The following is a 12,882-nucleotide window of genomic DNA, read 5'->3' as shown; positions in this document are numbered from 1 at the left end:
ATAAATGAGGAGCAGCTGTATCTTCAGTTCCATGCATTATCAGTGCAAAGACTTTTGCTCTAAGATGATATCCAGGACTATCTTCCTTTCCTACAATTTCAACCAACTTTGCAATTTTTGTTTTCCTTGCAAGGGGGAGTGGAATGTTTACAAATGTAACATGTCTCCTGTGTGGTCCTCTGCAGAAGAAGTGGCTGGGAGACTTTTCATCTGCCTTTGAAATCTATTATTCCCTGATCTGGATCTTACGTCCACAGTCAAAATATCATAAAGTCTCAGTGACCACCCCAAAAATAAAATTAGAACAGAGAGACTGATGTCATTCAAAGACTGACATTTCGGTTTTTATTGCTAGAATACCTTGAAGAATTAGATCTGATTTGCATATTTGCCTATTGAATTATTAAATATTTTTTTTCTTTTTCTTTTTTCCCTTCACCAGATTTTAACACTTCAGTCAAAAGCAGATGGTCACAATTTAGCAATGGTATGATTTCCCAGAGTCTACTGTGCTTTTGAATTGTTGACCAATTTGAGAATAATACTGGATTTGATCCATGAAACAAAAGTATGTGACACATAAAGGAAATGACAAGATATTCATTTTCTTCCTTTTTATTTATCTTTTTAAAGAAAATAAGAAATCTGCTTTTCATAGTTTCTCCTTTTTTGTCTGGATTTTTCATTTGCTTTTCTTTTTTTAAAATTCTTATTTATTTTGTTATAAACATGATGTACAGAGAGGTTACAGTTACATAAGTAAGGTAATGAGTATATTTCTATTGAACATTCTTACCAAATCCTTCATTTTTTCCTACTATCCCTCCTCCATGACTTCCTCTCTAGCCAAGTTGTAAAGTTCATTTTCACAGAGTTCCTTAGTGACATGGGGGTGATTTCATTGACATGTCTTTTATAGACTGGGTGGCCACATCTATTCGGATGAATCACAGTTTGTGTACAAGGAAGTTTGCAAATGTATATTTCAGGAGAATAATGAGAATTTCAGAAATATGTGCACATTTTAAGCAATGTGTTACCTTCAAATATCATTAGAATGTGGACAGAAAACAAATTTGGGATTTCTGGGCTGTTGCTACTTCCAAACTTCTCCATCTAAATGGATAGTTATTCTAGCCAAAAAATCAGATAGTTCATTTATATTACAGAATAGTTACATGAACATCCAAAATAGGAGGTATCCAAAGTGTTCATGATCATTCAACCCTGATTATTGGACAAAGATACATTTCTTCAGTGTAAGACTTGTCTAAGAATTATGCATCAAAATCACTTTGAGATTTTGTCAAAATAATGAATATTCGGTCTACATGCCTAGAGGTTTTTTTTTTTTTTTAATTTAAGTAAGTGTGGTGTGAAGCCTAATAATTGCCCAGTTGACATGTTCTTAAGAACCACTGTATTGTAGTATTGGGAGATTTTGGAGAGTGCTTCACAGTCTTGAAATTAGTTCTTTCTGCAATTTATCCAGAATACCTGCCATGATTTAAACCTATTTTGCTTCACAGAATCTATGACAACTATAACACATAGCAGCTGAGTAATTCTTTGTCATCAAAAATACATTGCTTTCATATACATTAGTTCACCTATTAGGTGAGCAGTCATTCTATCATTCATAGAATGATGAAGATAAGTCAGTGCTCAAAGAACTTACCCAATCCTCATACCCCAAAAAAGAATAAATTATAGAGAGCAGGAACTCAAACCCTTGCTTTCTAACTCCAAATACTGTATTCTTTCTACCAGTGCTTTGCATTTGTAGAGAGCCTTCCAGTTTTCAAGTGACTTTCCTATTCATTATCTCATTTGAGCTCTCGAAGCACCAGTGTGAGGCAGACAGGCCACATATTATTGCCTACAATTTGTGATAAACTTATTATAAACGATGATGAGAAAAGTGGCTACTGTCATCCAGAATGCATCTCTTCATAAAGTAGCTTATTTTCTTTTTCTGGCAATACTTAACAGCAGCAACTTATATAGTAGGAAGTACATTAGGTGTTCTTTTATCCTTGATAAATATTCAATGATACAGTATTGTACTCCACCCCTATCGTACACCATTTTCTTTACTCTTTTCTTGGTAGGAATGTATTTTGAAAGAAAGACGGAAGGAAGGAATTACAGTTTAAGATTGCCCCTTGGTAAAAAAAAATGTGGAAAGGTTTTTAATTTCTGTAATTCAAATGCTAAGAACACAGCTTTCTCTGAATTTGGAGACTTCACCTCTGGCTGATAGCTTTTCAAATTTAACAAGCATACACACCACCTGGGGATCTTGATGGACAGTAGTTTCTCAACTTGTGGATATGTGCTAGGGCTCAAAATTTTAACTTTCTTTTAAAGCCCTCACAAATTCTGATGACGAGAGTCCAGATTTAATAGGCAGAAATGATGCTATTCTCTATATCATATTTTTAAAAAGTATTCTGTGAATTACCTCCCAATCTCCTGGTTGTCACAGATTTTTTTTTAAATTCTAATGAAATTTGGTGAATTTTGCATACATTATAGAATGTAACCAAGGTGTTTCTTTTCTTTTTTGTTTTTGTTTGTGGTTGGAGACTAGAACTTGAATGCTATATCTGATTTTCTTCTACTTGGGGTAGTTGCGATGATTGCCAGACTTGGAATCTTATACTACCATTTGATACAACCACAAGGGTACATTGTAATGTATCATAGGAAGTATTGTGAAACAACTCCTCAGTGGGAGTTTCTTTGTTTAGGTTGACTCAGCCTTGGGACTGTTATCTACTGCCCAACTCTAATGTTCTTAAAGATTCTTTCCCACAATATTACCACCACACAACAACACGAGTTCAATCTCTGTCAAAATACATAAAGAAAAACATACATTTTTATAGATAAACACATAGAATGTCACAGTGCCTTAAGTGAAAAAATTCTTATCTTTTAAAGATGTATATGATATGATAGAGATGCATGCAAAATAAGCAGAGAGCAGCCGAAAGCCTGACATTTCTCCACAGTAAGTAATGCACTTAGTTATTCAACAAATATTTACCTTACTCTATGCCAGGTACTATAACAGGAACTAAGGTCATCAAAGCATTTGCTTTCATGAGGAAAATAGGCAATGAAAAAGTAAAGGAATGTTTAAGACAATTATTGAGTGTGATAAGCACTGAAAAATAAAATAACAATTACTGATAGTGGAAGAGTGATAAGAGTATTAAAAAAATCAGATGTATGAATGTGAAGATTTCACAACTTTCTCCACAGCATAGTAGGTGATGATGCAAATCAGATAGACAATAGGGCAACTCAAGAAGAAAAGTTCTAAAAAAACCAAGGCAGGGAATTCCCTGAAGGTTTCAAAACCTGTTACATAGACTTAGTTCTATAATCCTTTTATATCATTTGTAGTTTATTTTCTATTCACACATGCTTTAATTATTCATCAGTGTGTATTTAGTTTATACTTTATAAATTATTTATCAGTAATACTTCTCCTTTTTGTCAAGTCCTTAAGTAACTCATTCAATTGAGTACTTACAAATGCAAAATGTACATATAGATAGAGTATAATTTCCAAACTTGTATAAATCTCACACACGTAACAAAGGAAAATTTCAGCACATAATTTAAAAGTTTTACCTACATGTCCACATTTATTTCAATTCTGTTCATAATAGCCAGATGGTAGAATAAGCTGATGTGTGCAACAAATGACAAATGCACAAAGAAAATATTTTCTATAATATATGCATGTTTCTATATAAAAGTATATTGGATGCACATCGGAGAATATTATTCACCCATAAAGAAAGGTAAAATTATATTATTTGCCAAAAAATGGATGCATCTGGAGGTCATTATGTTAAGAATGATATACCAAACCACAGATCAAGGTTCATGCTCATATGTGTATTATAGACTTAAAGTAATGATGAGTAATGATGATGGTTATACTAATGGTAATGAGATTTGAGTGGAAAATGTGGATTGTTCATGAGCAGGGGTAGGGATAAAGGAGGGAATATGGAGGGGTGAAGAAAATTAAAGGAGATCACATATATATATATATATATATATTTATATTTGAATACAACACACTAAAATCCACAATTTGCTATTTGACAAAATGTTGAAGATAGAAGGAGGAAAGGGAATATTTCAGAGAGGTTTAATTTTTTTTAAGTACACTGTGTGCCTATGTGGATATATCCCAATGAAACCCCTTCATCTTTTAAATACATATTAGCCTCTCACGTAAATGAATGTGTGTGTGTGTGTGTGTGTGTGTGTGTGTGTGTGTGTGTGTGTGTGTTTGTAGTATTTGGAATGATGGCAAAAGGTAAAATAGTGATGGCTGAATACTAAGATGATTAGACTAGAGGTAGAGTATGGAATTCTATTCTCAATAGGTCCTGTGAGAGTTTCTGATTGAGATATTGCCTCATCCCAACCCACAGTTGCCCAGCATGCAGGTGCACTGAAGTCTAAGGTAGTCACTCCAAAACAATTATGGACGAACTCATTTCTTATCTGGCAAAGTCCCCTTAAGGCCTTCAACACATCTGGATGTACAAGTGGGGCATGAGGGCATTTCTCAGTGTGTTCCAAGTAAGGTTTAATTAGGAATCATTTCTCTGTGGTTTAACAATTCCCAAGGTCACTTATTTTGTATTGCCAGGATTTTTAAGTTGTTGGTAGAGGATTCCAGTAATCATGTAGTTAGATTTTGCGTTCTTTATTTTCTAAATCACCTATTTATTTTAATGATATGAAGGTTTAAAAAAATTTGTATGTACTTGGTTAGGCTTTATGGAGCTATCAATAGAAAGGAAGAAGTTTTTGGTTTGTTTGATATTTGTGTGGACACAGATTCTCTCTACATAGTTCAAACTATCTTCAAACTCATGATCAGCCTGCCTCACTGTTCCAACTGGTATTACAGTTGTGTATCACTATGCTGTACCAAACACACATTTCTGACCTATATTTAAGATACTTGTGCACAAAATACTTGTTCATATATATGTGTGTGTGTGTGTACATGAATATATAGTGATATTTATTGATATAAAAATCAACACACAAGTAAGGCACAAAAAAGTATAGTACAACTTTTAATTTTTTTCTGCATTTTGGAAAAGAAAATGGAAACATTAAGAGGTAAACTTAAATTGTGTCTAAAATATGAGTTTGAGTATGAAGAGTAGCATAACAATACAGTAACAAACATGATGGTTTCACATAATAATATTCACCCAACTTCTTAAAAGCCTTATCACTCCAGGTGTTGGTATGGACTGTCTTTTATGTCTAAAATACTCTTTCTTCCTATCTTCTTGTCCAGGTACTACTCAGTTTTGAGGTCTCAGCATAATGTCCCTTCAGAGAAGTCTGCTGGCTTTGCAGATTTCACTATATGGGCCTGTTTTATAGTCTTATTGAATGCTGTAATTTTGCTTTATAATGTATGAATCTAATTAAAGGGTTATTCATGCAATTATTATTTTCATGCTCAGCTCTCTTGTTGAACTATAAGCTCCATTTGTGCAGGAACCATGTCTGCCTTACTCTTCATTTTGTCTTTTTTATAGAGTGGGTACCCTACAAATAATCTTGACCAGATAAATTTCATTAGATGGAGAGTGAAATTAATGTGAATATAATTCTGTATCAGTGTATAACATCTTGACATCAATGTACAAGTATGACACTGAGAAATTATACCAAAAATTCATTATTTTTCTCTACAAAGCATAAATGAAAATACTTCCTAGTATAAGTTGAACTAGCGCTCTGAATTGAATTATTATGATGTGGTCAACAGTCTTTATGGTAAAAGTATATGGGTTTGACTTCCATATTCCATACTATAGACATCAACTCACAGAACCATCAATAGGGTCTATAAAAGAAAATTTAAGGGAAATAACTTCCCTGGACTCAAACTGTACATGATATGTTACCTGCAATGAATATAACATCATGCTAATTCTACCACACTCACTCAGAATGCCAGGTGATTGTCCCTAGAAACATGGACATGTAGAATTTGACTTTAAAAATGACTTCAATAAGTCAAGAGTTTATGCTGGTGATATGAAATGAGTTATACAATTAAAAAGTAGGGAGATGAAAGTGTTTTATTAACAGCATTCGAGAAAAGATCAGTTAAGTTTAGAGCTGGAACCATATTGGAAGGGGTATCTAAAACCAAGTGATTAACCAGGGTATAATGAGTTTCTGCTGCCTGAAAGTCCTATTGAAGCTTCTTGAACAATATTTTCCCACTCAGTCCAACAAAACAGAAAATAATTCTTAAGTAGGATTTCTAAACTCTCTGTTGATGTCAAATCTGGCTTCTGGCTGGACAAGAAAATTACACAGTAACTTCTGAGTTGATCTTAGCCTAAGGGGTGAAAGAAATGCTCAGTGTACCTTTTGAGTTTTCTAGGTATCTAACAGTACTAAGGTTGCGAAAACCCTGTAGAAACAAAATGCACAGAAACTCGTTCTGTAACCCTGAGTAATCCTGACACCCCATAATGCACACTTCACAAAGAAATCTCCTTACAGCCATAAGAAGAAAGATTTAGAAATAAAGTTAAATGAAGATAGGAGCCTCTTTTGCTCACAGAAGGGAGATCAAACACTCCATAGAAATATATGTTACAGTGCAATTGCCCTCTGGGAGTCACAGTATTATGAAAGTCTAACTTAATTAAGGGGAAAAAAATAGGTCACATTTAATAACCACATATGTGACACACCACTTTGACTACATAGAAAAAGTGAAAAAAGAAAATGATAGAAGAAATCAGAAATATAAGAAAGACATTAGTAGAATACATCAGTCTCTGAGTCAGGTAAATGTTTGTTTTAGTGTGCATAATGAAAATTCACTATTCTTCTAATTTTCCTCCTTGAAAACAATGGTAATATATTTTAGAAAGAAATTCATAATGCTAAAAGAAAGAAAAATGAAATAACCTACACAAAAAATTAAAAAAGAACAAAAGAACCAAACTGAGGTAACAAACAGTTTTCTCATAAAAATGTGCCATGTGTCTGTTTCTTTCTCTATGTCATGTTATCAAATGTCAGGTCATCCCCTACTAGTGATCCCTACATGAAATCTTCCCCCTTTCAGGCTTCCATGTTCCTGTGGGGTCGAGCTAATTACAGGCACATTTTCTCTGGAAGACAGTCCCACTCTCAACTGTGGAAGCCATGATTAATAATGGAACAAAGCTAGTTGAATTTTATTTTCCTTCACATGGCTTTGCTGTCACACAGGGAGTTAGTCTCTTCCTCCAGTGTCTCTAAGAAAGACTTGCATGATAGGCTGAAAACAATTACCCTGTTTCCATAATTTGAAAGGAATAACCACACACACACACACACACACACACACACACACACACACACACACACACACACACAAATACTCAGGCACATACACAGAATCCTAGTTGTCTTTATAAAATAGGGAAGGCAAGTTTTTCTCTTCTGTCACTTGGAATATCATTTTGATCCGGTGTTTATGTAGGTCAATTGTGAAAGAGATGAAAAGCGTAAGCTTGGCAATCAATAGACATTGTAAGGGTGGATGGTGGTTGTCTTTCACTCTGCAAATATATGAGAGAGCTCCTTTTGCATGTACAGGAATAGATTCTGACCCACAGAGAAGGCCTAGATAGATGACTAGAAAAATAAAGTTTACTTGAGATGTCTGAAGGGCATGGATGAGAATAGAAAATCCTTGTCCTATGTCCTAAGTCTTGAGCAGAGATCTACGAACATTTTTCTAAAAGGCCCGATGAAATATATATATTTTTTAGTCTTTGTGGTCTGGGAAGTTTTTGTTGTTGTTGCAAATGTTTGTCTGCTGTTTTAGAGTGAAAGCAGCCATAAACAATATGCAAATGCAAGAGTACGGCTATATTTCAATGTAACATTGTGTATGCACACTGAAATTTGGATTTCATATATCTTTTACTAGCAAAAAGTAGACTTCTTTTTTACTTTTTTCTACTATGTAGCTATTCCAAAAATATTATTAGGCTGGGGGTGTGGCTTAAGAGGTAGAGCACCTGTCTAGCAAGCTTGGTACTCTGAATATGAAATTCCATTTATCCATGCTAAAATAAGAAGGTATTCTTGCTAAGGTATTACATAATTACATAAATGAAGCATACTGGATTTGGCCAATAGGCTTAGCTTGATGCCCCTGATACTGATTATTGGGGATCCTTGTGAGTATATACAATTTTGTAGGTTATTTTAAAACTCTAGAGTTCTCTCAGTATATAAAAATATTCTTTATCCTGAAAGATAATGGTTAGTCCCTTGGACTTTCATTGACATGAAGCATAGAAAGCAGTGTAATTTAAGTTTCAAATCAGATGTTCATTATCATGAAGATGTTTGTATTAGAGTTAGTCATGAAGCTCTAAACCAACAGACAAACAGCCTTGCAGCTTTGGTTCCCAGAACTTTTCTAAACACAAAGGACAAAAAAATAATCTATCTTTAGGCTCTACTCAGCAATTGCATTTCCTCATGAAAATACTATTTTACTAGCCAGTATTCTACCAAAGGAAATAATGTCCTTCTATTAATATATCAATTAATTGACCATAACATTAATGTGTTTTTATTTCATTATCTATTTTACCTTTGATTACCTATTTTATCTTATGATTAAGATTAAGAGATTAAAAATAGTATGTTCATGTAAACTCCTAAATTAAAGATTAAAAAGAACAAAAGTATAAAATAATGGTAAGAAAACAAGAGAATAGTCTGTAAATCAACTGCTATTCCTAACTCCTAAGTAATTTTTTCAAGATTTTATTTGTAATATTATTAATATGTAATTTATAAATGTATATTTATATATGCATATGTGCATATATATACATAAAGGATATATATACACATGGGCCAGAAAAAGTCTCTATATTTATTAACAGTCAGTAGAATAAAAAATTCAAGATTATTTATAAAAATTCACTGACTGCATTTATAAACACAAAATTATTTAGAAAAATAACAGAAATATTGGAAACAAAAAATTCCTTTAATAGATTCTTCAAAATAAATGTATGCTAGGATTTTGATCATTTCTCATTAACAATATAGAAAACACAATGATTTTAGAAGTTGTTTTGATAAAATAGGCCTGTTATTTTTATACTAAATGGCCAGCCAATAAAATAATGGCCACTTGGTACAGTGGTAGGTGTGTAGGTGAGGAGCTAATAGAATACTATCAAAGTTGAATATGTTCTGAAGGGAAAGACAGACATCTTCAGATTCATACTGAAGACAATCTTCTATATGATCTTATGAGACAATAAATTTGAAATTGATTCCCCAAATAAACTTACACTGTATTGATTTTATATGTTACCAATAAGTGGCAATGCAAACATTAATAAGAACATCTTTTAAAGAAAATAGAGATATCTGATAAGAATATCATGCTAAATATTAGACCATGTCATAGGTTTGTCCAAACCTTACTTGGAAATTAATTTGGAGTATAAGATTAAATGGTGGCCCCATGATCTCACATCACAAAATACAGAGGTTTTTTTAGGCCATTGTAACCAAACATTACTGGGACCCTTTAAGAAATATATCAGGATACCTCTTTCTGTATGCTTAGCTTGGCATATTTTTAAATGGAGTTCATTATCACATGAATATGCTGTAAATTAATTTCTAAACACTTTATGAATAGACTTTAAGAAAATATCAAGACATGTGCTGGTGGCTCCCGCCTGTAATCCTAGCTACTCAGGAGGCTAAGATCTGAGGATCACAGTTCAAAACCAGCCTAAATAGGAAATTCCAAGAAATTCTTATCTCCAATAAACCATTAGAAAACCGCAAGTGGCACTGTGGCTCAAGAAGTAGAGCACTGTTTTTGAGCTGAAGAGCTCAGGGACAGTGCCTAGGCCCAGAGTTCAATCCCCATAACTGACAAAAAGGAAAAGAAAAAAGAAAATATCAGACATAAGCCAGGTAAAAGTTGAGGACTCTATATAGTTTTCAAATCACTTCACCATGTTAATACATTTATGTTGTCAAATATTTAAATCAACACATTTATCAAACAAAAAAATTCCTCTCTACTAAGCTAAAAGCTATCTTATAAGAATATTGATCTACAGATCTTCTGGAACAATTGAATAGCAGGCTCCATTGTCAAAGACAACTGAGTGAATCAATTGGTAGTGCAGAGGAATATGCATTCAGTTAATTCTAACTTATTTGTTAGAATATTTAAATAATGCTGGAAATATAATGTTAGGGGGGGTTGGAATCGAGTTACAATGAAGGTGATAAGAATATGGAAAAGCAGATGCAAAGAATATTCCTGGGATATTCAGATTTGTACTGAACTAAAGCCAAAATCTGAGATGAATGATAAACTCATGTAGCTTCTTCCACTCCTATTTCCATAACTTCTGTCCATCACAGAATTAGATGCCATGTCGTAGAGAGAAGCCACAGACAATATTGTACTGTTCCTGACTAGTTTCTTCACAAATTGGTACATACTAGAAAACTAATAGTTGTCTAAAATCAAAGCAAAACAAACATACAAAAATGTAAATTCAATTCAATACATTGTCCCAAGTAACTCAACTACCAAATCAGCATACGTATTAGATTAAATACTAAGTCATTCAATGTTCCTACATGTGTTTCCTTGTGGGTGTAATATTGCAAGTGAGATATAATGTGTATATGCACTTAATATTATAACTATGAACTTCATAGAAATGAACACAGTTCTGAAGACCGCAAGAATACTATAACAGACCTGTCTGGTCATATGGTAATCACCTTAGTGTCTTAAGAATATGAAGTGTTTTCACCATTTGACAACACAATCTTAACTAGCATGTGACATCTGGCAAACTAGAGGGCTGCTTACCAGTTGGGGTAAGGTGTCTCCAGGTGATAACGGGTTCAGGGCGGCCATTGGCCATACAGACCAGGGTCACATTGCTGCCCTCATTCACAGTGACATCTGAGGAGATGTTGGAGATCTTTGGTGGAACTGTAAAGACAATAAATGGAATATGTAACCATGTCATTAATGCTGTTAAAAGCAGGCTTGTAGCAATGATCCATATAACTGGAGATAGGAAATTTAATTTTTTCCTGATTAATTTGAAATTTTGTATTAAGTAGCCAGGGTACTTTTAAGATCTCTTCTTGTTATCTTGTTATCTGCTCACCGAGTCTCAAGGTGAGAATACCTCCCACTAGGGACATCTGAATGTTATACAAAGTATCTGTCATCTTATAATGAAAAAGCTTTACCTTGATTCTTACCAAGATAAATTTTATTTACATATGAGATGGTCTGTACATTTACATAAATTAATAACAAATTTTTCTCATCACACTTACTCAAATTTTTATATATGATACCATATATATATATACTATTATACCTACTATTATACCATGACCATGTATCATATATATCATGTATATCACATCAGGTGTATAATATATAATGTAGTCTTCTCCATATGCTAAGACAATAAAAATATAGTTTAGTATAACATTGCATCATTGTGTTAGTAAGATGCAGGATTTATGCATCTACTTAAATAAACTACACTATAATAACTATAATAGAAAGCCTCTAAATAGTATCATAATGTATAAAAGGTCAGATAGTGTACTTGAAAATGTATATGATGGAATTAATAAGGCTCATTTAAAGAGATATAGACATTGTAAAACTACTACCCTACTATTATTCTAAAGACTATTGTCATCACTACTACTTACAATGTAATGATAGTTAACGTTAGTTAAACATACCTTTAATTACACACTTATAATACCTAAGATACTGTGTAGGGTATGTACCAAGTATCATCTCAGACAAAGTAAGGGATAATATTGATGCAAACACTGACATGCTGAATTTAAACCTCTTTGTACAACTACTTAAAGACCATAAAAGAAACAGACCATTTCAGTAGCAGCTTACAACTATGCTTTGAGAATCTTATTTGCTGGCGGGAGACTAAGGGCATCTATGGGGTTATATGTGAAACGCAGATAGAATTTCGAACTGGGCAGTCAGGGAGACTGCAAGGCCCACTCTCTTAAGTAATTCTTGAGTGAAATTTCATCTTCACAATCCAGGCTACCAGATGGCCAAAAATGACAGAAATTACTTTTTGGTGATGTGAAAAATGAGTCCCCAAGGGCAAGCTGTACTGCCGCCTGACTTCCTTCATTAATGTTTGGGGTGGCAGCATGAGAGCCCATATTGGTAGGCTGAAGTGGAAAGTGTGGGGAGTGAATTACTCACAGATTTCATGATGGAGGTTATGCGCTGATTACAAATAGCAAGGTTTATGGATGCTTGTGATTTTTCTTTTTCCTTTCATAGTTTTCATAACTCAGTGACTATGGTATCACTGAGAAAGTATGTGTCTGAGGGAAGACAAGAAAGCACAAAGGACTTCAAGAAGAAATCTCCCCCCCTTTTTTTGTTGCTCATTAGAGACTGTACCTTCCCAACAGGGACATTTTCTGCTTAAAGAAACAATTGCCTATAACAGGAACCAGTATACAAGGACACATGCACCTCCACGTTTATTGCAGCACTGTTCACAATAGCCAGGATATGGAAACAACCCAGATGTCCCACCACAGATGAATGGATCCAAAAGTTGTGGTATCTATACACAATGGAATATTATGCAGCCATTAGAAAGGGCAAAATAATGACATTTGCAGGGAAATGGATGGAGCTAGAAGAAATAATGTTGAGCGAGGTAAGCCAAGAGCGAAGAGACAAATCGTACATGGTCTCCCTGATAAATGGATGTT

General features: G+C 33.8%; 1 protein-coding gene across 2 annotated transcripts in view; it reads right to left on the bottom strand.

Annotated features, from left to right (window-relative positions):
• Window positions 1–12,882, bottom strand: part of Lsamp (limbic system associated membrane protein) — a 615,403-nt gene that overhangs the window by 211,584 nt on the left and 390,937 nt on the right. For both annotated transcript variants that reach the window (XM_070030168.1, XM_070030169.1), the window contains exon 3: window positions 10,955–11,080. In XM_070030168.1, coding sequence (XP_069886269.1) covers window positions 10,955–11,080 — 126 coding nt within the window. The remainder of the gene's footprint in view (window positions 1–10,954; window positions 11,081–12,882) is intronic.

The sequence above is a fragment of the Dipodomys merriami genome, unplaced genomic scaffold (assembly GCF_024711535.1).
Source record: "Dipodomys merriami isolate MVZ:Mamm:240054 unplaced genomic scaffold, mDipMer1.0.p SCAF_2, whole genome shotgun sequence".
Classification (NCBI taxonomy): Eukaryota; Metazoa; Chordata; class Mammalia; order Rodentia; family Heteromyidae; genus Dipodomys; species Dipodomys merriami.
Note: the sequence above shows the minus strand (reverse complement) of the source record. Positions and strands in the feature narration are given on the sequence as shown.